Source organism: Sceloporus undulatus, chromosome 4 (assembly GCF_019175285.1).
Source record: "Sceloporus undulatus isolate JIND9_A2432 ecotype Alabama chromosome 4, SceUnd_v1.1, whole genome shotgun sequence".
Classification (NCBI taxonomy): Eukaryota; Metazoa; Chordata; class Lepidosauria; order Squamata; family Phrynosomatidae; genus Sceloporus; species Sceloporus undulatus.
In genome coordinates this window covers 25,220,506-25,246,474 of record NC_056525.1, presented here as the reverse complement: position 1 = coordinate 25,246,474, position 25,969 = coordinate 25,220,506, and the positions used below count along the sequence as shown (strand labels likewise).

Sequence of the window (25,969 nt, the reverse complement as noted above, 5' to 3'; positions counted from 1 at the left end):
TTATCAACTTGTGGTGGAATAAAATAATGCTTTCATGTGGCAAGACATAAAAGCGTGCCTCTATAGTACTTTTCCCTACACATGTGTAGTTAGCCTTGACAGCTGTCCTTTTGTTTAAACAACAGATTGTAGTCAGCTAAATCCAGTGTTAAAGCTGCTCCTATAAAAGATCACTTCAGTCTGTGAGCTTGGGATCTCTAAATTAACTAGAAAGAGAGCAGGAGAGCTCTGAGTTGAAGAGTCCTGAGTTGCCTCTTCCTTCCCTCCTGTGATCAGACCAGTTGGATCTTCCTGATCTGAATTGTTCCCTTCACTTTCCTCTTCTCTTTGATAAGGAAAAACAGCAGCATCCCCTTCCAGGGCTTCATGCTGCTGAATATGAGGGGTTGGGAATGGAACAGAAGGGCAAGAGAAAAGCCCACTTCATATCATTCAAAGAGAGACTTGGAAACAGATAAGTCACTAGCAGAATGTTAGTCAATGAGAGATGCTATTAGTGTCTTGCTTCCGAAATTAGCCCATGCAGTGAAGACAAAACAAATCCAACATCGGGACCCAAAAGAGAGGCCTTTCTTCCTCTTAAAACTTGCCTCTCTTCTCCGTTTGCCTCTCGTCATTCCAAATTTAAACTGCTCTGGTTTTGCGTATAGAGTATGTGCGTGTAGCAACACATGTTTTCTGCCATAAACTAGACGTGCACTGCATGTATCACTCACTGCGTACAAAAGAGGAAGTGAACGTTTTGATCTGTTCACCACAATATTGTTGAAATGCTAGTAAATATTATGGTCTAGCTGTGATTAAAGGCTTGAGTTATTTGCAATGCTGGGTTTGGAAGACTTTTTTTACATACAAACAAGGAGGAGTAGGGGTTGTTGTTTTTTTAAATCGGTTGTAGAGCACAGGGAACATTTTTACTAGGGAGGTCAAGCTCTAAAGAAGACTACACTGGTAATAATGCTTTCTTGATGGCTTAAAAACTGATGAGGAACATAGGGTGGAAAACAGATAAGAATCACTTGATCCAGTGATTTGAAATTGGCTTGAAAATGAATCATGAACTGGTCTAATTTATGTGTGCTTTGCTTAGTGCCTCATTCCCATTGGTGGCATGACCCGCATTCGATCCCGGGTCTGCCACAGGGACAACCCCGACTCCAAAAGGCCCCCCATTCACACTATGAAAAGGGGGCCTGTTTGGAATTGGGGTTTTTTCTTGGCACACTTGTCATTCCCTTTGGGGAAGACAAGCAGCCATCCCTTCTTATCTTGGGGAATGAGCGGAGGCCCGGCATCAGCCCTGTCCTCCTAATTCTCCTCCTTCTTTCCTCCTTCCCTCCCTCTGCCAGCCGGCCTGCCTGCCTCCCTGGTTGCTGGTGAGGGGGTTGGAGGCAGCGGAGGCATTGGCAGCGGCAGTGCACTTGCCCTCCCCTCCTCCTCCTCCTCCTCCATGCCATTCACCGCTGCCCAGCAACCTTCTCCTTCTCTGCCCCAGTAGGCCTACCTTAAAAGGGGGCCAGGGTGGAAGGAGAGAGGCAGGCCCAGAGGATGGAGGATTTGTGTGTGGCCCAGAGGCAGGCTGGGAGTACAGAGGCATGCATGCACGCGCATCCTCTATCCTCCGGGCCTGCCTCTCTCCTTCTGTCCCGGTCTCCTTCTAAGTTAGGCCTGCTGTGGCAGAGAAGGAGTAGATTGTTGGCCGTGGTGAACGGCATGGAGGAGGAGGAGAGGGCTAGGCCACTGCCGTTGGCAGCCCTGCCCCAACAACCAGGTAGGCAGGGAAGCCAGCCAGTGGAGGGAGGGAAGGAGGAGGAGGAGGACAGGGCAGTGGGGAAGGAAGGAAGACCCTTGGGGGTCTCTCTGGGGCCACTGCCACCCTTGGATTGCTCGATCTAAGGGTGGTAGTGGAGAAGGAGACCTGTGGGACCCGGGAGGAAAAGGAGGAAGGCAGGATGGAGAAGAGGGGTGGGGTGGGGTTTTTTGTTGTAAAGATAGATTAAGCGATTGATCGCTTTTGCAACTACTTGACTGCAAAACCAAGAAATGGTGGAGCTGTCAAAAATTCTCTGCCATTTTTCCTTCCCCTCAGGAAGAATCGATTCTGAGCTGGCATTCTCACTTATTTGCCTCGCTTCAGAATTGGTTCTTCAAGAAAGTACTGCAAAATATGTAGTGTCAGGAAACCCCACACTTTTGGCGTTTGCCCTGGGGTTTTCCTATTTGAATCGATCCAATGGGGATCGAGATCGAATTCTAATGGGAACTAGAGGCATTTACCTCGCATCAGGACCGGGACTTTTTCATAGTGGGAATGAGACCTAAGAGGTTTTGGGGTGAGACATTTTTTAAAAAAAACTGAAGATTCTGTTTGAACAACAAATAAACTGGGAAAAATAAGTGTGGGAGATTATTACATTAGCTTTGCTGCTAGGATAGACCCGGGAAGTAACTTCTTAACATGGATCTTATTGCGTTCACACATCACTAGGCAGTATGCAGCCTATGTGCTATTTGGGCTTCTCTTGTAGCTTTTCAAGAACAGGATTTTCCCATTCTTGAAAAGATGTGGGACAAGCACAGAAAAGCCTGGGTTGTATATGGGCTGCATTCTACCCAAAGATGGGTAAATGTGATAAGATCTGCCTTAAGAAAGTTACATCCTGGGTCTATCCCAGCAGCGAAGCTAATGTGATAATTTCCATACATATATCAGGAGAAGTCTTTCTGTCCTTCCACATCTTTATATGCTTAAAGATGATAATAAATCCTGCAAAGCCAGGAACAGCAAAATTGTGCCGCTAACACTAACAGAGCTAAGAAACAGATGTGATTGATGGAGCATTAGCAGAATGGGATCAGTGGAAAGAGAGAAGACTTAATTACCCAGCTGTCATTTGCTTTTGTTGGTTTTGATGGTGAGGCTTACACAAGGAACACTGCTTCCAGTTGGGTTGTGCACTATGTTAATTTCTGAGAAGTTGGAGTACTATTTGAAACAGGAGGATTGCCTTAGCAATCAAAATGTATTGGACTGGCTGAACTTTCATCTGCAGCAACTGTTATACCACTTGCTCACAACTTCTGCCTTCAAGTTACACCCTTCCCCTGATTTCCAAGCATACTGCATGTGTTCTCCAGGGAAAAGGCCATACCTGGTTCCAAGAGAGCAGTACTGAAGATAAAAACATACATGACAAAACCAAAATTGAATCGAATTCCACATTGTTGGAAGAGTTTTGCATTCTCTTTCCCCCTCCTTAGGGAGATATGGAATTCCTACATGCAAACTCTCTTCTCTCTCTCTCATTCCAACTAACCTCTTTGGGACTAACAGACATTCTGTTAGAGCATATAGATTTATATTAAATTTTGGAGTGTGTGTGGAATTCACTTTGACCCCAAGCTGACCTCCTAGGGGCACCGCCATTTCTCCAAAGCAGATGCAAAGGAGGGGCAGGAGCCCTAGAGAAGGACTGGAAATTCCCCACAGGAAATTTGGGAGTTGCTAGACAAGAAAAACCATCTCCTCAAAAAACGGTACAATACTTGCTATTTGTTTTCAGCCTCACACCTGATGGCCCAGTGGTTAAGTCAATGGCCACCTATTCATCTGTTTGCCTTCCCCGGTTGTGTTCAGATCCAAGTGCATTGGCTAAGACTATTATTTACCTTGGTTTAACAAAAGCCCAGGTCTTTACACCCTTTGTCTTGGCTGTAGCTAAGCCATTAAGTTCATTGCTAGAAGCTAGAAATTAAATCTCAGTCTAGCACACACCGATGTGCTATATTCAGAATACAGCCTGGCTTCATGTCAGACCAAACTCTGATTTTAGCTCCCTTGGCCATTTTCCCGCCACATTTTGGTGGCCGTGTCCTTTCATCTACATCCACATCTGGTTCCTGGAGAAGCCTTTGGAAGTAAGTATTTCCCATAGATTTGCCTCTCTCAGCTCTCTCCCGAATTTGCCTCCTTTAATTTCATTGAGAATTGCGTGTATGCATGTATGTGTGTGCCCTTTGCTGTGTGTTTGTGTTCCCTTTTAAATAAATATTTAGACTTAATTGGAGCAGTCCGTCTCAGCGTCGTCTCTCGAGGGATTCTTGTGGACCTCTCGTATAGACCATGGGACACGATCTCGCAAGGGTGTTGTTAGGACCCTCCCTCTCAGCAATTTGAGTTAAATTCAGAAATTCCCCTAATTAAATCCTTCGTAACAATTCTTTCAATTATTTTCAACTGAGCTGTTGTATTTCCATCTTCCTGCTTTCTCAACTTTCTTTTCAAAGATGGTGAGATAAATATTTCATTTACCTGAACTATTCACTAGCTAGGTTAGGATATAGCTTCTATGGAGATTATCGTATGGACAAAAAGTCCTGAAATAGATTCGGGATTGAAAATTTAAAACCAGATGTTATTGCATGCAGCAGTGGCCTGGCAAGTACAACCCACTTGCAGCCTGGACCCCAGCTGCACTTATCCTCATTTCAAAAACTGGAGTTTTCCATTCTTGACATGTGGCTGGATAAGTGCACCTAGGGTCTGGGTTGCACTCACCTGGCTGCTTGCTTGTGCAATAACATCCAGTTTTCAATCTTCAGTCCCCACTCTATTTCGGGACTTTTTGTCCATGTGATAATCTCCTGTGTAAACATAGATTAAAGCCATTAGTAAACATTTGTTTTTAAACTACAAACTATATGGTTGTTGTTTTTTGGAGTCAGTCTGAATTCTTAGGAAAGCATAGTTAGACAAGAGCACATTTCTGCTACTCTGCTAATTTTAAAGCTAAACTCTAACAGGCTTGGCTTTGATATTTTGATATTTAAATATTTTTGTTTGCTAGCAAAGGCCTTAGGAAATTTAAATTACCCCACATACCTCCTGTTCCCCACAACAGCCAACCAAATTCTCCCAAGGAACCTTACAAGTAGTGAGTGAAGGTTACAGACCTCTCTCATTATTTGTCTCTGAGACAACATATCACTTCTATACCTGGATGCTGTATTTTGCTATCTAGGCTAAGATACATGTAAAACAATATCCATGAATGTGTAAACACACATCACAACCTTAATGCCTTCTAAACCAATAACCATTATCACCATATCTTGTGACAGTGAATTACCTACATGAATCAATTTTACATGATGTGAAGAAACATCTTTTTTCCTATCTGTCATAGTCTCAGCTTTGCCCTTCCCCTTCATCCACTGTGTGTTTGTGTGTGTGTCAAAATCACACATATTATCTGAGTATTCAATACAATACATGAGGAAAAAAAGATTTTTGGATGTTGTATCTTTTCCTGTACATATGGAAAAATCACAGCTGAAGATATATAATTTTGAATAGAAACATGTTTGGAGTGGGAAGGGTTAAGCTTCCCCTCTCCACAAGGTCTTGGTCTGCTTAAATTCTCAGCCACTTGGGGTGTGTTTGGTCAGTTTTTAAAAAGTCAGAGGAAAGATACACACAACCGCATGTCACAGCTAGCCTTAAGTTATCCTCACTATTTCCATCAAAGTTTAAACCATCCAAATAAACCAGCAACAACTGAGACATTACAAATGTCAGAGGAGTCATTCATCCTTCTCTCTCTTCTTGGTCCTGTGTTTGACTTGATTCATTCATAGGTGATGAAGTAATTTTATATTAAAAAATACACATACACCAAAAGCAACTTAACAAATCCCATACTTTTGGAATATTAACCAATTTCTTCTTGACTTCAAGAGAAAACTGAGAAAGTGAGCTTGAACTCATATTTGATGGCCTGGGTACAAGTTTCTATTATGCATGTTGCACGCAAAGCTAAGCAGTCTGCACATAAATCTAAGGTTATCATGTGCCCCTCATTTTAATGAATATTTTACAAGTGTTATTTAAAAGAGTTGTCCTACATTCTAGAATTCACAGTCCCAGAGAATAACAACAACTTTTTAGAGCTTCTGTAGTCAGAACAGGATGGCACCAATATGGCTGGATTTTATTTTATTTTTTTAAAAAAACATTGTTTTTGCATTCATTATACCAAAGAGAGAAAAATACTACACTGCACATGGATTCAAGACATAAGTACATTTCGGGTGCTAATAGTGGTTCTCAAGAGGGTAAAAAGCAAATCTTTGATGTTCATGCACCCTATCCTATTTCTGTTGCTAAATTAGGTAGCTGAATTTGTGTGTCTGTTCATTTGGTATGTGGTCTTCCTTTCTTCCTACTGCACTCTGTCTTTCCAGTCATTATAATCTTTTCTAATGAGTCCTGCTTTCTCATGATGTGGCCCAAGTACAACAGCCTCAATTTAGGCACCTTGGTTTCTAGGGAGAGATCAGAGTTGATTTGTTCTAGGACCCATTCATTTCTCTTTTTAGCTGTACACGGTACTTCAAGAACTCTTCTCCAGCACCACATCTCAAATGAGTTGATTTTCTTTCTATCAGCTTTCTTCACAGTGCAGCCATACATAGTGATGGGAAATAAGATGGTATGGACAGGTATCACAAGCCATTGGGACTTAAGTAGGACTTGGCAAAAATCAGCAGTAGGAGTAGGTGTTACCTGTCAGGGTCTGGGGAATGGTGGGGAAAGGGGCCCTGAAAGCTACACAGTTGCCACCCCTGCTTTATATAATAGAAACACTGTTTCCAAAGGTAACTAACCAACTGGGCCACAAAAAATCATAAAAGGTAAGCACTTTACCACAGTGTCACCTCTTTGAATACCAATGCTCTACTCATAATGAATAGGGACACAATATTCTTCCTGTTGAGAACTAGTGTGCTGTAGTGGTTTGAATGTTGGACTAGGACTCTGGAGACCAGTGTCAGAAACCTAGATGCTTGTAATTTTCCTGTGTGGCTGCTTCCTCCAATGGGAACTGGCATTTCAAAGTACAAAATTTGAGTGATGGTTGTTAGATAATCCCAGGCCAGCCTCCTGAACCATGGCAAAGAGGAATGTTTGCAAAGGTTAAGTATGATTGCATGGGAAATGGGAAATGATATGGAGGGGAAAAACACAGACTCAAAGCACAATGACAACAGAAAGAACTACAGAATTGTGATCCAGTCATACTACCCTACTGGCTATATCTGGCAGCACACATAATTAAAAAATGAGTAGATAACCTGACTCTATTGTCAACTCTGGCCTCCAAGATTATTACTATACCAGTACTCAGTGGAAGGGATGTTTAACCAACTATATATTCCCTCTTGCATTTGCAGCTTATGTCAAAACCTGGTGAAATGCTAAATTTTTGTGAATATTAAAGGCCTGGGATCTCTTTCAAAGACTAAGCCAATTCTAGCAGTCAGCAGATTATCAATAGTTAAGGTTAGGAGTAGGCATACTTAACAGAAGGACAAAGAAGCCCTTCATGTGCCGCTGGACCAGCTCCCATCAACCCTAGTCATGATCAATGATCAGAGGCAATGGAACTGTACTTCAACCTCATCTATAAATAAAACATCAGCATGGATCTTACCTAAGGCACAAAGACTTTCCCCCTAACTTGGACATATCAAACCTAGATTTCTCCATAATTTCCATTTTCCCAGTTCAAAGGGGGTCTAAAAAAAGGGAGAGATTTAAAATAACTAGATTTTTCTTATATGTACGTGCTACAAAAGAAGAGAGCTGTAATTTGAGATTCATCATTGTTTCTGTTTTCTCTTCCAATTACAGATGGGGAAAAAAATTGCTAGATCAACCTAGTCCACCTAATCAAAATGCTAGTATCCTCACTACATAATTTCTTTCTATTCCCTGTCTGGTTTAAACATTTCTCCTGAAATGTACAGCACCCAACTGAAGAGTGCCCTAGATTTGGTGAATAGCTTAGTCATGCTTTCATGTAAACTCCAGCTGTGGGTAGATAGGCGGCTTCCTTTACATACAAATGTTCTTTAGTGAAAGGATTGGCAAAATGGTTGGAAAACTAGCATGATTCAACAGTAGGTAATTTCTTTTTCATTACTGGCAAGGGTTGGAGACACTTAAATTAAGTATTGTGGGTGGGGTAAAAGACAGACCTCTTAATCTTTCTACCTGAAAACAAAACAAAAAAAAGTCATTCAAAAAAGTCTGGCCACTGCATTAGAAACACAAATCTTATGATCTCCTAGAACTATGACAACACTGTTACATGGAAACCCTATCCATGTCAACTGGATATAGCTTGCAACACGTAAGATGCATTTTGATTAGAGATTTTCTGATGCTATATTTTTCTCATGGAAAATTTTGCACAGCATCCATTCATGCACACACATCTATGTTTATCCACAATGTCAGGAGTGTTGTGTTGCAACTGATAATGTCACATTAACAAAATATAGGATACAGACTTCTAGTTATTCCTCTAGGGAGATAAGCATTGACAAACTCTAATTCACAGAGGAACAGACTAATAAATGAATGCCCTGCTAAGCTTTTTTTATGTTTCTCAAATTTCTTACATCTCAACTAGGCACACATACAAAGAGGTAAGAAAAAGTATGATAAGGCCTTGTAGGAAAAAAACACCTCTCATATATACATATGTAAAAGAACTCCAACTTCACCCTTCTGTATTCACCCTGACTGACAGCAGAAAATAGACATTTACCAGTACAGATGAAGGTGCATTTGAACCTTTTCAACTGGTCATTTAGATTATCATCCATGCCCGATGATAAAACTGCCAAATATCTGTTTGTTTGTTGGAGCAAACCAATTAAGTTCAGTCAACCTACCTTTCAAATGGCACCAGAAATTAGCCTAAATGATTCAGAAACATTAAGATACATTATTGATATCCAAGCCCCTGCAGACAGAAAGAGAGGACACAGTGTGTTTATGCACTGTGGTTTAGCTTTTCTGGCCATGACTAGGCCAGCAAAAGGGTACACTATGTTTAATTTACAACATGGGTCTGAAAACTATTTAGTTGACATAGACAAATTCTCATTAAGCCACATTTTCATCCTTCCTGGTTTCCAGCTAATGCTTTCTGCAGTTTTAGAGGGCAGACAAGGTAATCAAAGGCTACAAACTTTCATGGGATCAAGCCCCAGTGAATTCAACAGTACTTAATTCTAAATAGACTTTTATAAGATTGTGCTTGCTACTGAATAATTATGAAATAAATTGCCCCTTTTCAGTGTGTGAACATTTTGTAATGTTCATATTTTCTTCTAAATGCTTAGTGATTTTTGTTATAGCTTGCTGCTGAAATAAATGAACCAAACCAAGTTATTTATAGGTAATTCCAGCATCTCCTTTGCTCAGGAGCTATATCTTTTTGTAATAATACTTTAAGTAGCTACTGAATGGGGAAAAGAAACTAGTACAACATTTTTATGACACTGAATGTTTGTCTACATTTTGGAACTAAACTGATTTAATCCTTAATTCCCCTCTTTCAGGGTAATTGAGGGAATGTAGTATATGGGAGCAGACTAGAGCTTTCTAGTAGAGAATTCAAAGTACTTCAACAAATTCAAAATACCAGGATTCCATAGAATAAAAGAAATATGATAGATAATGGATGATAAACCTAATGTAATTGTGTAATGCAGATATACTCTTACTTTCTAAAAGGCCTTTAGTTCTATTTCTTTTTTTAAAGTGTATTCTACATATTTTCTCTCTGTCCAATGCCTAAAGTTTTCAGTGTAAACAAATAATTCTCAGTATCACTGTGGCATCCCTTGTTTTAGAATGCAGGTGCCAGCAGCTTGACTTATCTTGATGTCTTTCAAAAAGCAAGCCAAGACAAGCAGCTAGGTACATGAGATCTTACAGAAAGAAAATCAGGAGATGAACTTTTCTTCATCCCCATTTCAGGAAAATCTTAACAGAGGCCCACCAGAAATTTTACACTGTCAGCCATTGCCCCCCCCCCCCCCCCACAAAGCGCTGACTCCATGAGAAAAAGACTTCAGATTCCTTCAAACTCATGGAATGACTAGGAGCAGTTATATAGCCTTCAACATTTCATAGATGAAAATCAGGACAAATGTGGCCAAGCAACATCAGAGTGTGGCCAAGACAGCAAACATTATTAATGAGGAAGAAGACAGCAGGGAGATGATGCAGTAGTCTACTTTTTCCTAAGCTGACTTGAAAGAGCAAGATTCCACCTGCATCTTCTTCTTTCTGAGTTAACTAAGTGCAAACTGCTTTGCAGCAATTAAAGAAGATGTGGATAAAAGGGGAAAGAGTCAGAAGGAGAAAAAAACTAGAGCATTTAAAAAGCAGTGGAAAAAGTGGATTGTTGCTGTCAAATTGGAACAGCTGGCGGGTATACAGTCACACTTTCCAATCCTATCCTAACTCATAGTGCTGTTGTGAGGATAAAATGAGAGCAGGAATCCTGGAATCTCCTTCCCCCACGAGCACGGGCCATCACTTCTTTAACCAGTTTCAAAACTGAGTTGAAGACCATCCTGTTCAGAGAAGTGTTCCCAGGCATTGCATGATTATTATTTGTTATTTGACATTTTTAATTTGTTGCCTGACTTACTTTATTGAACCCTTTCCTGTATTGTTATGTATTATTTATATGTATTATGCTATTATTTCTTAGATTGTATGCCATGGGCAGGTATACTTTTATCTATTTTATTGTTTGTATGTACAGTGCTGTGCAAATCTACAGTGCTATGTAAATAAAGCATAATAATAATAATAATAATAATAATAATAATAATAATAGGAAGACCTGAGTTACTTGGAGAAAGAATGAGATTTTTCAAAAACAAAATAAAACAAAAAGTATAAATGAAGCCTAAACTGCAGATGAAATGCTGGTGATGCAAGGTGAGTGTGGAAAGATCTAGGCATGAACTGGAAGCAGGCCAAGAAGCAGAGATGGGAAGATAAAACAATGCCATTCAGAAGACTTCTCATAGAGAAATTGATTTTTTTACTTTCTTTATGAGAATGGGTTGGCGAATAAATGGCCCCGAGCTACAACTTCTGCCAGCAACTAGAATGCCCTGTGTTTCACTTTTGATAGCTGTGCTAAGGGGAAAATAACACCTTTCTGACTTGGATTACATATAGTCTGTTAGGGTACTGCAAATACTTTTACAGTTGGCCCTCCACATTTGAGGCTTTGACTTTTGCGGATTTGATTATTTGTGGTTTTGATTAATATGTTATCTCTAGGAATCTTTAGGTCCTCTTTTGGTTCGGTGTAAGCTTTCATGGACTAATTTTTAAGATTCTACAAAACCCTACTAGTTTTGCTGCAAAGAGAATGAGCATTGTCTTATGACACCCTAGTAGAGCATGTAGTGACTGTGAAGTGAGTGAGTACTTGGCACATTTATTGTGGTTGAATTCCCAGCCACATTCTTCTTTTGAGCAACTCTTACTGTGTTTTAGAACAATCACTGAAAGTGGTTGTGTGTCATCTAGAAACTGATTTAGAAACTGGTGGCTGGTAAGTGGTGGTTTGTAAAATAAGGGGCACAAGTCCTGTCCCTGGCATGTGTGACATCAGAAAAGTCACTTACTCTTGACTTCTGTAAATTGTGAATGACAGCAATCTAGCATTCACAAAATATATGGCACTGCATTTTTTTTATAAAGTGCTATATAAAGTGGTCTGCATTTTTATAGAGTGCTATATAAAAGGCAAGCAAGTGGTTACAAGGAACTGGTGCCAAATCTGCAGGTTTTTCTTGAAACCATATATAAGGGTCGACATAAGTCGGAAATGACTTGAAGGCACACAACAACAACAACAACAACAACAACAACAACAACAACAACACACACACATATATGAGAGAGACCAGATGCAGACAAATACAATACTTCTGTAACTTTAATCATTATACGTGGAAGCAGGAATTTATCCTGATGCACCTCTTCCCTATGTGGTCTGTTGCCTATATGCACAATTGTAGAAATTTCTGCACATCCTAAATTTCTATAACCACTAGGATTTATTAAGATGACTTACGAAGAGCAAAGCTCAACATCCCACTGAGATCAGAACTGTTGCTCAGTGAACACTGTCTACAGTTCAGTTAAACTTTAAGCCTAAAGGAACAGAACATCACACACATGGAATACACAAACACTACAGAGCCCCTTCCAAGACAATGCTCTTATGACATTTTGTCTTGCATGGATGTGTGAGGATAGTAATTTAGATGTGGTAAGTGGAAAGGTGATGCACACTTGCTCTACTTTATGTGACGGACTACTTCAGATGAAAAATATAACCTAATCCAGTTCATGAAACTGGATGAAAGAAACTGGGATACAATGGCCCGTTATAAACGGGCACCCTAGGACGGACTCAGTCCGTGCTAGGGTTAGAAAGGGGCATCTCTTCCAGACACCCCTAACCCTAGCACGGACTGAGTCCGTAACAAATGGCGGCGGCCATTCCACACGGCCGCCATCTTGACATAACGGACGCTCTGCTTCCGCACATCGCGCCCCAGAAATGACGCTGTGAGTGCACGACTAGCGCCTCACGGGGTCTCTTCCGGGGAGCAAGAAGGAGCGCGATTTTCACGTTCCTTCTTGGCAGCGTCCGGGAACCGCGCCGTTTGGCTGCTGTGGTTCCCGGACGCTGCAACCAGCGGCGGCGCGAGACGGTCCCTTCTGGGCCATCTGTAACGCGCCTATGATTTTTATTTATAATTTGTTTTAATAATAATTTGTTTTATTTATATACCGCTATTCCAAAGATCATAGCGTTGAACAGCAAGTAAGCTAATTTGCCCCCAACAGTCTGGGTACTCATTTTAGCGACCTCGGAAGGATGCAAGCCTGAGTCAAGCTTGGGCCCTTTTGCTGGTCTTGAACTCGCAACCTTGTGGTCTTGAGTGAATGGCTGCAGTACAGGCATTTACCCATTGCGCCACCAGGGCTCCATTTATTTAGGCACAACTTCGATTTCTGTTGAAACAATCTGGTGGCCCAGATCCAGAGGATGGCAAAATTTGCCTGGGCTCCAAGACAGTTAAATGGTTCACTGGCCTAGCAATGCTTCCATTCTTACTTTGTCTGGAGCATGCAAATAAGTCACAGGCAATATAAGAGAGTATTCAACTTGCAATACAGTAAATGAAACTTTTCTAAGACATGTGTGTGTGGGTCCGTGCACACACACACACACACACACTCTGCAAATCCTGCAGCCAACACTGCGATTTGATTTAACAATACTCCTTTTTCCAAATAAATAGAAAAATTTTCATCTTGGCTTTATTGTTGCCTGAGAGACCTTGTGCGTGAGGGGTGCAGGCACAAATTGTGAATATGTACTCTGAGAGAGGCTGTTGAGTTCCATTCTGTGGCAATCTTGCTCTCTTAATAGATTTTTTTATGTTTTTCTGAACAGGAAACGCTTTATAGAAAAACTTGCCTGTGGGCATTGTACTGGACCAATTAAAGGATTCCTGAATTCAAGAACAAAGAAGTGCCAGTGGAACAACTTCATTTTTTTTTAATCGTTCAATGCATTTTCTTCCTTCCTCCGGTGCTGAGTTTGGATTTATTGTTTTTATTTGTTACTTGCTTGTTGTTGGATGATGGGACAAGGTCACTTGGGAACAGTGCAGGTACATTTGTTTTAAATAAACACTAGGGAGAAATTTAGATAAATTTAAAAAACAATAACACAGCCCTTAACAATGAATATATATGCCATCAAATCATATATTTGGCATCTTTTATCTAAGGACACTCATGTGTTTTGAAAAATATTAATTCAATTTTCAGCAATTTCTACAACACAAAAGCTACAGAAATGCACAGAGTGTCTTACAAATATAATTATGCATTATTGTAAGAAATGTATTAAGATCCTGCTGGAGAAACTGGGAAGGAAAATACATCTTACCAGGTTACTAGTGGAAAGAGTAGAAACATGCAAGCTCATATAGGTACAGGAGTCAAAACTCTATCCTATAGTCCTGGATTTGTAGTTGGTAGTTTGGTGGGGTATTCAGCCTGGTCTGTTAGAGTGCTGAGGTGCCTCACCAAACTACAAATCCCAAGATTACATAGGATAGAATCATGGCAATTAAAGTGGTGTCAAACTGCTTTATTTCTACAGTGTCAATACACCCTTAGTATTAAAAAAAGGAGAAAAAAGTATCATGCTTGTAGTAAACATAGAAGATCTGCATTGCTGATTTCCAGTTCTATACTGGAATTGTGGCAGAAGCAGTGGCACAACACATGTGTTTCAGCCCTAAGATCCCACATTTGCTTCCCAGCATCTCAACTTAAAAATATCTCAGAGCTGCTAAGAGTGTCTATCAGAATAAATAATACTTGGTTGACAGGAAACAACAAAAGAGTGCTAGAGCATTATTGCATGAGCATTATTGCATGAGAAAAGCAAGCCAAAATGGAATGGGAGAGCAGCAGCTTTCCTCGTGCCTCTTTTGCATGCCATCACAGCACTTCCATTCTCACCCTGAGAGAGATGCTTGTGAAAGTGTGCCTTTTGTTGTATTGGAAAAATCCATTTGACAAAAGGCATACTTTTAACAACCATCTATCTCGAGAAGAAAATGGAAGTGCTACGACAGCATTCAGAGAGGCACAGAGAAAGCTGCTTCTCTCCAACTCCTCCTTGGTGTTCTAACAAATGTATTATGCCATGAACTTCTATGGCCTATAACTCATTTCATCAGAAACAGAAAGTATTGCACAGAATTTCAGCCATCATATATGTGTTTGTGTGCAAAATTTTGTCATGTTACCACAGTTTATCTGATGTTTGAAGAAACAGTAGAACAAAACCAAACAGAAGACAATTTCTCAGCCATTTTATCCACCCTAACAATGTCATGAAGCTGATTTTGTTTTAGCTCTACCTTTGTGGTGAAGGTGTACATTTGGAAAGAAGAAATCAGGAGTGGCCACCACTATGTTACCCAGAAAGCCATGTTCTTAGGTGCTTTTGGAATCTGGTCAAAATAAAAACAGCTGCCACCATTCACCAGTCACTGAGGCTCACCAATATAAGGGTAGCAGTTACATACCTAAAAAAACTTTTACAGAGTCAGAGAAAGTTCTTCCAACAACTCATTGTTTTAAAGAGATGTAGTAGTAAATATGTCTCCAAAGAAAGGGCAGTGATCAAACCAGGTTTAAAATATAAAGCCACAGTATACTTCTGCATGCATACTTTTTTTGAGTGGCGCACTCATTACGTAAACTCCACACAGTGACGTGAGAATGCCACACGGTGATTACGTAACAATGGTGGCGCCCAAGTACACAGGACACTGCCATTGTTATGGCTTCACACCATGTTAGGGTTAGTGACTGTGTGGTTGCTGCACAGCACGGTACATCATGCCAGTTTGTATCAGGCCAATGTAATCCTTTGTGAGTCTTTTCAAAAGCAGGTTGTAGAATTCAATGGGACTTACTTGTGAGTATGTCTGACAAATCAATAAAATGATTTAAAGAGGCAAAGGAGAGACAAAAGGCTTTTCAAGAAATTTCTCTTCAAATTGCTGGGTCAGTTTTATAAAAATTTGGTTAGACCATTTTTTAATCCCCAGCATAAATGCATGTGAACACTCATAGATATATGGAAGACAGCAAAGATCTTAACAAAGAGAATGCATATACTGATAACTTAATCATGAACAGAACTGAAAATGTTCAGATTAAAGTCACCTATGAATGCCGGGGTGATTGCAAAAATGGCCACGCCTGCTTCAAAAAGCTGTTCTAATTATAACTTATCACTTCTCTAATCAAACCACAGGCTTTTAAAAACATACGAACTCACTCACCCTAAAAGTTCAAGGGAAAGCAGAAGGAAAACTTCACATTTCCTGTTCTATCATCAAAGCTCAAAGATGCTTGCCATGCAGAAAACAATAAATACAGTAAAACGCTGTGATAAAGTAAGAGTGAATATGTTCTGGGCAGTGGAAAGTTAGAAGATGCAAAAGGCTGTCCCAACTCTTTTGCTACAGGATTTCCTATCTCACAGCCAGAGTCAGGGTGTAGTTGATGTCATGAGCTAAAGAAAAATATAAGGGTTTGTGTCTCTAGCAGGTTGAAGATAGACTGAAAAAGCAGCAACCTATTATCCATGGTGTATATCCGTCATTCCACTTTCTGCTGGGTTTCAAGATGTCTTAACTTTAAGGGACCCTATCTATACAGAAACAGTTCTTAAGGTAAGGGTGGAGGTCAGGGCAGTGTTGCAGACTCAAGTCAATTGACTCAGACTCCAGTCACTTCAGTGACTTGACTTGGAGAGGATTTAGCAATAAATGAGGCACTAACTCAGCTCAATTCAACTCGAATCGACTCATATATTTTAAGAGACCAATTTGTTGGCCTAAATTTATTCAAAAACGGCAAATGCATTACACAAAGGCCTTGAGGCAGGGGTTGAGGTCTAAGCAGCCCTTCCCTGCCGCAAATCAGAGAAGCCATCTAAAACTTTTGAAAAACTATAGAAGAACCCTTCTCCCTCAAGCTTGTTGCCAAATGCATTTGCTGTTTTTTGTGGTTGTTAACCTGCCTTGAGTCTATCTCGACTATGGCAACCCTGTGGATGAGACATCTCCAAGACTTCCTATCCTCCATAGTTCTACTTAGTTCCTGTAAATTCATATCTTTGGCTTTCTTAATAGAATCTACCCACCATGCATGCATGCCTCTTGTCTTTCTACTTCCCTCCATCTTTCCTAGCATTATTTTACCCTTTTAAAAATGCACCCTGCCCTGACTTGAGACTCAGCTTGAGACTTGAAGGTAAAGACTTGATACCTGGAGTAAAAGACTTAAATACATCACTGAGTCAGGGTTGCCTTATTACAAAATTGCCTGAGTTTTTACCCTGAATCAGAGGGGTCACTGGGGTGTGTGGCCCACACCAGGTGACACCCTAAGAGGGGTTGACACCATTGCTCCCTAAACATCTGCTTTTGGGTAGAAACAGGTTGTGGTATTCATTTGCTTCCCTTTAAAATGCTTTACGAGATGGAGCAAATGGGGTGAAGCTCAGTGGGAGGAGAAAGGAGAGGCCCCAGTTTTTAAATTAAAATTTCAAATTTCAAAAAAATATATTATATATGATGGCAAAACATGCAGTTACTATTCTGAGATCTAATTGATTTCTGGGAAACAAGTCTGGTGTTCCCGTTCAGTGTATTTAAGCAATGAGTGAAATCTTGCACCTTTGACTTACATTTCTGGAGATGTAGAAATGTTGGGTGACCTTTCCTCTCCCTGTCCTCTGGAAAAATGTTGCAAGCTGGAAGAAAAGTCTAGCTTTTGAGGAATGCCTAGCTGAAGTCTATTTTGCAGAGCTGCACACAAAGAATCCATATAGGTCCAGCAAAGCTAAATAGTTAAGCAAAATAGAAGAAAATGTTCAGAAATTAATACAATTATTAATATTGTTTTGGAGTCCGTTGTTTTGACTGTTTGGAGTCTGTTTGTTTTTGCACTCCTTGACATGGCAATATTGTGCCTTTTAACTGGGTTTTAGCAGGAAGCTTCATTTTATCATACCACTCTCTTTTGCTGTGGTTAGATCTCACAAAGAATATTGTGTCCATTTCTGGGCACCACAAAAGATAGTAACAAGTTGGAATGTGTTCACAGTTTTGTGGCAACGTAAGACTAACAAATTTTATTTGTCACAGTCTTTTGTGGACTACAATCAGATGCATGTGTATTGCATTGGTAAATACACTTGGTTAAGTGGGAATGTGTAATTAGTGAACTGAAAGGAAATGGAAAAAAATATATTCATTAGTCTTAACAACCAATAGTAGGAGACAGTAAAGATGTTCTAGCACAGGTGGGCTGATTAACACACACTATGATGAAAAGTTGAATAGACAAAAAAAGTTAAACTAGGCCAGTTTCTGGTAAAAAATTCAGTATTTAAACTAAATATCACATGAATAGATTACGAAGAGCAGGACTAGACTCAGAAGAAGGAGGAGCGAAGATAGGAGGAAGGGACACCAACAGTCTAAGATATGTGGACGATGCATTATTAACAGAAGAAAACATTAATGATATGGAATAATTACTAAGGAAGGTCAAGGAAGAAAATGCAAAGATAGGTCTGCTGCTAAATATATAATAAACAACAATAATGACCATGGAGGACCTACATATATTTGAATTAGATAATGAGGAAATTGAAGTAGTCAGTGATTTCTTGCACATGGGATCAAACGTTGCCCCGAATGGTGATTGTGACTAGGAATGGGAAGGGAAGCCATGAAAGAGCTACAGAAGATCCTAAAGAGTAAAGATATACAATTGAGCACTAAAGTCAGAATCATCTAAGCCATAGTATTCCCAATCACTATGTATGGATATGAGAGCTAGACTGTGAAAAAAGCAGATAAAAAGAAGAGTGTTGGAGAAGAGTGCTGAGGATACAGTGGACAGCGAGAAAGAAAAAATAAATGGGTTCTTGAGCAAATCAAGCCAGAAATACCCCAGGAGGCCAAGATGATTAATTTGAGGCTATCATACTTTGGCCATATCATGAGAAGGCACGGCCCATTGGAAAACTCAGGAGCCCTGGTGGCGCAGTGGTTAAATGCCTGTACTGCAGCCACTCACTCAAAACCATAAGGTGGCCAGGGCTCAAGCTCGACTCAGGCTTGCATCCTTCTGAGGTCACCAGCTTGTTGGGGGCAATTAGCTTACAGTTGTAAACTGCTTAGAGACTTAGGCCTGTTACAGACAGCCAAAATAAAGCTGCTTCAAGTCACAGTGGAGGTATGGTGTTTCAATGATGCATGCGTCCTAAGAGTCCAGAAGTCGCACCAAAGCCACACTCCAGCCCTAAGAACTGGAGCGTGGCTTTGGTGTGGCTTCTGGACTCGTAGGACGTATGCATCATTGAAACACCATACCTCCACTGTGACTCGAAGCAGCTTTATTTTGGCTGTCTGTAACAGGCCTTAGTTTTTTTGTGGTTTTTTGGGGCTATGTGACCATGTTCTTTAAGTTTATTCCTGATGTTTTGCCAGCATCTGTGGCTGGCATCTTCAGAGAATGCTAACCTGGAAGGTTATAGAACATGGCCACATAGCCCAAAAAACTCACAAAAAACTATGGATGCTTGCCATGAAAGCCTTTGACTTCACATTGCTTAGAGACTGCTTAGTTCAGTATGAAGCAGTATATCAAATGAAGCTACTATTGCTATGGCTAAAAGACTTTAATGCTGGAGAAGGCAGAGGGTAGAATAAGGAAAGGTAGACCACTCACCATATGGATAGACTAAAGTAGGGAGGACACAGGCATGAGCCTGCAGGAAATGAGCAAAGCAGTGGAAGACAGGGAGACTTGGAGATGTCTAATCCACAGGGTTGCCATCACTTGAAGTTGACTTGAGAGCAACTAACAACAAATCTCTGAAGCAAATCAAACACTGGGTGCGTCTACACTGTAGAAATAATGCAGTTTGACACCACTTTAAGTGTTGTAGTTCCATCCTATGGAATCCTGGGAACTGTGGTTTTACAAGGTCTTTAGCCTTCACTGCCAAAGAGTGCTGGTTCCTTACAAAACTATAAATCCTAGGGTTCTGTAGGATCATAGCATCATGGTAGAATAAGTGGTGTCAAAATGCATTATTTCTACTTTGTAGCTTCAGCTACTACTTCTTCCCTGCCCTCTGCCACTGGCATCTTTGATCTTATTTTTTCTACATTTCCCACTGTGAAGTAGATGGAAATGACACCCTTGGGGGCCTGCCTGTGGTATTCTTATGAATCTGTAGGGTCTTTTCTCATTTACAGCGCTATATAAATAAAGGTTAATAATAATAATAATAGTAGTAAAATACATAATGGGGGGAAACAGCATTCTGACAAGAATATCACTGGATCATCTGTATATGACAAAATAACATTATTATTGTTGGGATGATTGTAGCAGTGATGATGATCTGTATCACACTAGTAATGTATATGTCCAATAATCCAACACATAAACACTGGAAGACAAGTTTGCTGAGAGATAATGGCCCATGCTGAACTGGGACTCTCCATATTTGAGGATGGATTTGAATTTGGGTCTCCCAATTCAAAGTCCAACACTCTAAACTTTACACTATTTTGGTTCATTCTGTACAATGCTATATACAAGTACTACCAAGACAAAAACATGGTGGTAGAAAAAGAACACAGTAATTAAAGTGTCTCAGAACTGATTTGAAGAACTAGAAAATGGCAGTGCTAAGTAGAGAACTTATTTTAGCTCTGGGGCTGAATTCTATTGTTGGGAAAATCTAGCGGATGGTGCCAAATCCAAAACTGTGATACCAAAAAGCACCAGCATCCTTACTGTAAAGTTCTTATTGGACATAATTAAGCCGTAAGAGAGCTATTTCGTTCTTTCAGAATGGAGAAAAGATTATTTAGTCCTAGCTAGAGGAGATCCATTGAATCAGTTGGGTCTACCTACATGTTGATCACCATTCAGTTCAAATCCCTCCTCAAAAATGGAAATTATAAAGCTGAATGGGCCTACTCCACTTGGGTCTAACCAACAGGACTCCAGACTGTATAAAAGTTGGGAAGACATCAAACAGTGGTATGATGGGGAAAGGTGAGAGCACATTAGAAAGCATAAGAAGGAAGTAATATATTTTGTGATTCTAAGTTTTCCATGGACTTAGCTATCCTTCTTTTCTTGTATGGACTCCTTCCTCTCTTTTGTTATTTCCATAAGTTATAGAGTACTTATACAAGACTTGCTAAGGGCAATACAGAAGCATAATTAGAGACTGTGCCACTTCCTTAATTGACATATTATTTAGGCACATGGATAAGCTTTTTTTTTGTCCTATGCTGCCAGAAATTGAAGACAGAACAAAGAAGATGAAAAGCTGCCCTGGTAGGAGAAGCAGGGAGAGAAAAAATCATTGAGTACAAATAACACAGTTGCATGGAGCACTCATATTTCATTAGAAGATTAGCAAGCATATTTATCAGTATTTTACTCCCTACCTGACATCACTGGAATGTGTTTAGTTTGTTGTTGCATTTTTTTCTTTAAAAAGCAAAACCATGTCACACTAACATTATTCACACACTCCCAATTTCATCAAGAGTTTTTCCTTCATGGGAATGCAGAGTATTCAAACACTGATCAATGAAAATGCTTAGAAGATATTTTCACAGCACATCAAAGTCCAAGATGTGTAAGTATTTTTGGTCAACAATCATGAGGGGCCAATAAAGACCAAAACAAGGCCAAAATAAAGCAAAACAACTATGAAGTGATCCCCGCCAGCCTCAGTGAAATCACAAGTTTCCACATGGTACCATAGTAATTTATCTCTTCTCTACCTGAAGCTCATGCAAGAAGGGAAATTAAACAACACTTTTGTGGCTCCTGCAAAAAAAAGTTCGGCCCTGCAGAGGGCATGAGTTTTTAAAACTAGCAACAGTGAGGTTGAGCCCTGAATAGCAATAATTTTGATATATATAAAGTAGTTAAGGAAACAACAAGGGGCATGCTTATCATCACCTTTTCCAGTATAAAATGAATGGCTTGACATCCATTCCTAGAAAACAAAGTAAAATTCTGCATTTGAGAACACTAAAATGTGTGGTGGGGGTAGGACATGTTCTGCCCTCACATTGGGCAATGGCCTCCAGTGAGGTTCTCTCACTATAATCACAAGCATTTCAGCAGTATATGACATGATCAGGGACCTAGTTCTAGTTTAACAAACTATAATTGTCTTTCTCAGTAGAAATGAACTGAGATGGAATACTCAGTGGTTTCCTCCACACCAACCACATGTTGTATTAGGAGAAAAGGGAATATAGCTTGAAATAATTAACTAACCTGCTGATGAAGCAAATAATGTGGGATATGTTCAACCAAGACTCTCTCAAGTTTTTCTATTAGTTTTAAAAGTAAAAAAATAATCTAAAGTTACCAAAAAAAAGTGTTTTTGTTTATCAAGACATTTCAGCATTCTTCCAGGAACAATATCACACACAGATTTTTACAAAAGCAGAATCTGCAGTGTTTGAATGGATTGCATAGATATTAGAGTTTGTCTGAATTTTGCCACTCACACCCTTTTTCTGTGACAACTACAAAATCTTTTCATACATTTAAGGCATCTTGGTGCAAAAGACAAGCATTTTTCCATGTAATTTAAGAAGTTGCTTTGTTTCAAGCTCATTAGGTATGTTTCCAACTTTCAAAATTAAATAAATGAAATGTTTAATACTGAAATGCAGACATGTAGACACACTCACACATGCATACAGTGCTGTGTTCTCCATGTTCTGGAGAATCCTCGCTTACTGTGCCTGAGGAGGCATACATATTGGACTGATAAGCAATGACTGCCATGTGGTTGCTCCCACCAATAGGAGCTGCTTCAGTAACTATATACTCTACAGGAGAAAAAAAAAAGCTTAGCATCTAAACTCAAGCTTCTGGTCTGTCGTTTCCCTAACAAGTCAGGGTTAGGGTATGAATTTGGCTTATGATTCTTGGAAGAGAATCCAAGAGAGAAGGTATGCTTAGGATTCAGATGCAATGCTAACCTTTGCCCTGTTTGTGAGTTCCTATTATTTATTTATTCAGTTAAAACAAGTATAACTCCCACACATTAAATTTTCCTTTCTCAAGAGCTGGTCAGTGATCCAAACCCACCAGAACAAAAACAAATAATGGGACAATTTGGCCTCTTTTTGAAGGGAGTTCCACAGCCCTAGATAAGTTGTTACCATTGGCAAGAACTGTCAAGGTAGGAGCTACTGCCTAGTGTGTACCAGAACAGTGAGTTCTGAATTATTGATAAGCCAGGGTTCTGCTTATTATTTTGTGTGAATGGGCCATTGTGTTTCCAGAAGCATGGATGTGTACCTTATGAATATGGAAGCTACATTGCTTTTTTTACAGAGAGTAAAGCATGCATAGGTAGGAAATTTTAAAAGGTAATTGTGCTTACCATCATCCAAATAGGCTTGGTCAAGATTCTGTTCCTGTTTGACAGTAACTCCCGTTGATACTGTTTCTTTCTGATCACTTACTGGTGGTCCATTTTTGACTGTTCTCTGCTGCTGAATCACTGTAGGGTATGAACTTGGGCTTAATCTTTGTGCTTGGCTGACCTGAGGCTGGCTGGGTCTCACACCACTGGATGTGAAATTTTCACTACACATGATGTGCTGAAATTCTTGATGGCTTTCACACCTTAGCTGTTGATTGGTCGTAGGAGAGCAGTGAATCACAGGAGAAGATTGCTGATTGGCTGAAGAATGATGGAGCACTGCTGAGCTTTGGCTAGGGGATCCTGTGTGTACTAGCACTGACCTGTGAACATCCGGAATGGAGACTTGTGCAGCCATCAAGCTGGATTGCTGGTAGCCCAGGTGGCTAGGACTGAGACTCTTGCTTCTTTGATATATTACAGCCCCTGGGTTTTGTTGAGGATACTGAGATTCAGGAGAAGACAGGCTTGAACGCAACTGCTGGCAGGAAGCCATTGTGGCCACAAGACAGGAAGGAGACTCGGAGACCATTGTATGGTGTGAATAATAAGGCTGTGTTACTGTTCTCAGACCACTGTGTACTGTATTGCAGATTAAAGCTGGATCATAATCATCAATGGGTTCTGTTTTGATGGAAGGCACTGGAACAAAGTGTACACAAAGGACATGATTCTAAACAGCTATGAAACAGTTAAGAGGAGGAAGCAGAATTGACATAAACAACAAACACATTGTACAGTTCCCCTAATAGTCGTAGGCAATGACAGCTCGTGGCTTGCATGGGGCAGTGAGCTTCTCCTGTATTTTAATCTAAGCTTTAAAGGAAGTATTCCTATCTGCAAAAGATTCAGAGCTTTGGATAGCACCTTTAAAGTTCTAATTTAATTCCAGACTGGATTCCCTGATCCACTGACAAAGGAGCCATCACTAGTTCTATTCATGCACAACTTCAATATTGGGCTAGTGCAACATCAAGCAACAGCTTCAATATGTGAAAGGGCCATAACAGGGCAGGGAGAATTTTCATGGTTCTCGTTGTTATTTCAGACACAATGCTTTCCATGGACTCAGCCTGAAACATGGGGTTACTCTAAATTGTGTGCACATAAGAAAAACTTCCACAAGTAGATATCACAGAATCATCCTTCAGAACTGTGAAGTCTAGGCCGTACCTAGTCAGCTATCTTGGATAATTCATCATCTTAATGTCAGTTTTTCATATTTTTCCCTATCTTCTCCCCCCCCCCCCCATCTGTTATTAATGAGCAGTATCCCATTTCAAATCAGGGTAATCTAAATTCCAAGCCTACAAAAAGCTGAATTCTGAAAAACATATGAAGAAAGACTTTATAGTTGGTTCTTCTCAGGGGCTGAACAAACAGCAGCCTCCAGCCACCCTTTCTTCAGCTGGATTGGGACCACAGCAACCACATGCCATGGCCCCGATCCAGCCTTTCCAGCTTTTTGCAGCTCCTATTTGCACCCTGAAAAGGGCACCATAACCACAGTGCCACAGCTTGACAGGGCTCCGGTGCTGCATTATTTGGACGTAGCGCTGGATGAGCGCCATGATGCCATGCACCATGTGAAGTGGTGAACAGGATCATGGTGCCCTGGGGGCGGAGTCAGGGCATGTGTCATGTGGATGTGACACCCCACCTCTGCCCCGAGGCCGGCCTTAATGGACAGTCTGAACAGGGGCTCAGTTAAAAAAGGAATAAAATTAACAAATTAAAAACATAATTATGCTATTCATGTGTACTTCCTCCATTCTCGCGGACTTGGGATCAATGCCCTTCGATTATCCATGGCAGTGAACAGAGGGAGATAAAATGGGGTGCGCACCTGTACACCCCCATGGGAGCATGCCTCCATTCAATCCAATGGGACTTGAGTATGCTTGTTTTTTCATTTTTGACAGGGGGTTATGAAATGGATCCCCCACAAAAAAGGAAAGGCGAGTGTATCTATAATTATGAAATTCTTCTTCCAGGGGAAAAAACAAATATGCACTATTTTAAAACAAATATCTACTAGTCATTAAAAAAAATCAGTATTAAATGTTTAAATGTAAAAACAATTAAGAGATGGAGAATTAAAGGAGGGAATTATGAACCTTCATTGATGGTGTTAAGCTTTATTGTTTAAGAATTAGTTTTATCTGTTTTGAGGTGGGGACGCGAGAGAAGGCCTTCTCAGTGGCTGCCCCTAGACTCTGGAACTCCTTTCCCAGGGAGGCTAGAATGGTTCCCTCCTTGTTGGCCTTCCGCCTCCAGGCGAAGACCTACCTGTTTAGACAGACTTTTAAAACAAAATGTTTGTAAAGGATCAGCTTGGGATGTTGTTTCATTTTAAAATGTGTTATACAGTTTTATCTTTTTAAAATGTATTTCATTCTTTTAATAGCTATCTATTTTAACATTGTAATAATTTAATTCCTTTTTAATGCACCTCTTTTCTACATTTTAATTGTATTGTTCCTTTAGTATTGTGAAGCCATTCTGAGTCCCAGTTCTGGGGAAAGAATGGGATACAACTAAATACAATAATAAAAATGGATCAAAGTGTTCACTACTTGTAGTTGAGCAGAAAATATATTTCTAATAAAACACCTACATAGGTATGCTCAAGAACAGCCACAAGTAAATTTGCTGAATATTTTGCTCCAAGCAGCTTTCCAATAATAATTACCTGGATGGTAGGTGAAATGTTGTGGCTGGCTTTTTTTCCTTTTTCCATTGATCACATAGAAATTCACCTTGACAGGAGTACGAATGTGCTTGTTCCGATATTCTGGTATCTCTACAAAAAGCATATTCTAAAAAATAATAGGAAGTGGGTATGGGGAAGAGACAACAATATGACATTAGAGTGTTCACTGGACCATATTACACCATGGAATGCCTCCTAGAAGTATTTCCCCCCACATAGCAGATCTTGGGTGAGGAGAAAACAGACTTTCTTGTTT

The 25,969-nt window shown here is 40.2% G+C and overlaps 1 protein-coding gene across 1 annotated transcript in view; it reads right to left on the bottom strand.

Moving 5' to 3' along the window:
• NFATC2 (nuclear factor of activated T cells 2) overlaps positions 1-25,969 on the bottom strand; it is a 184,235-nt gene that overhangs the window by 41,163 nt on the left and 117,103 nt on the right. The window contains exons 8-9 of the mRNA XM_042466007.1: positions 25,693-25,819; positions 22,959-23,642 (exon numbers count right to left, since the gene is read on the bottom strand). Of these exons, the coding sequence (XP_042321941.1) occupies positions 22,959-23,642; positions 25,693-25,819 (811 nt within the window). The remainder of the gene's footprint in view (positions 1-22,958; positions 23,643-25,692; positions 25,820-25,969) is intronic.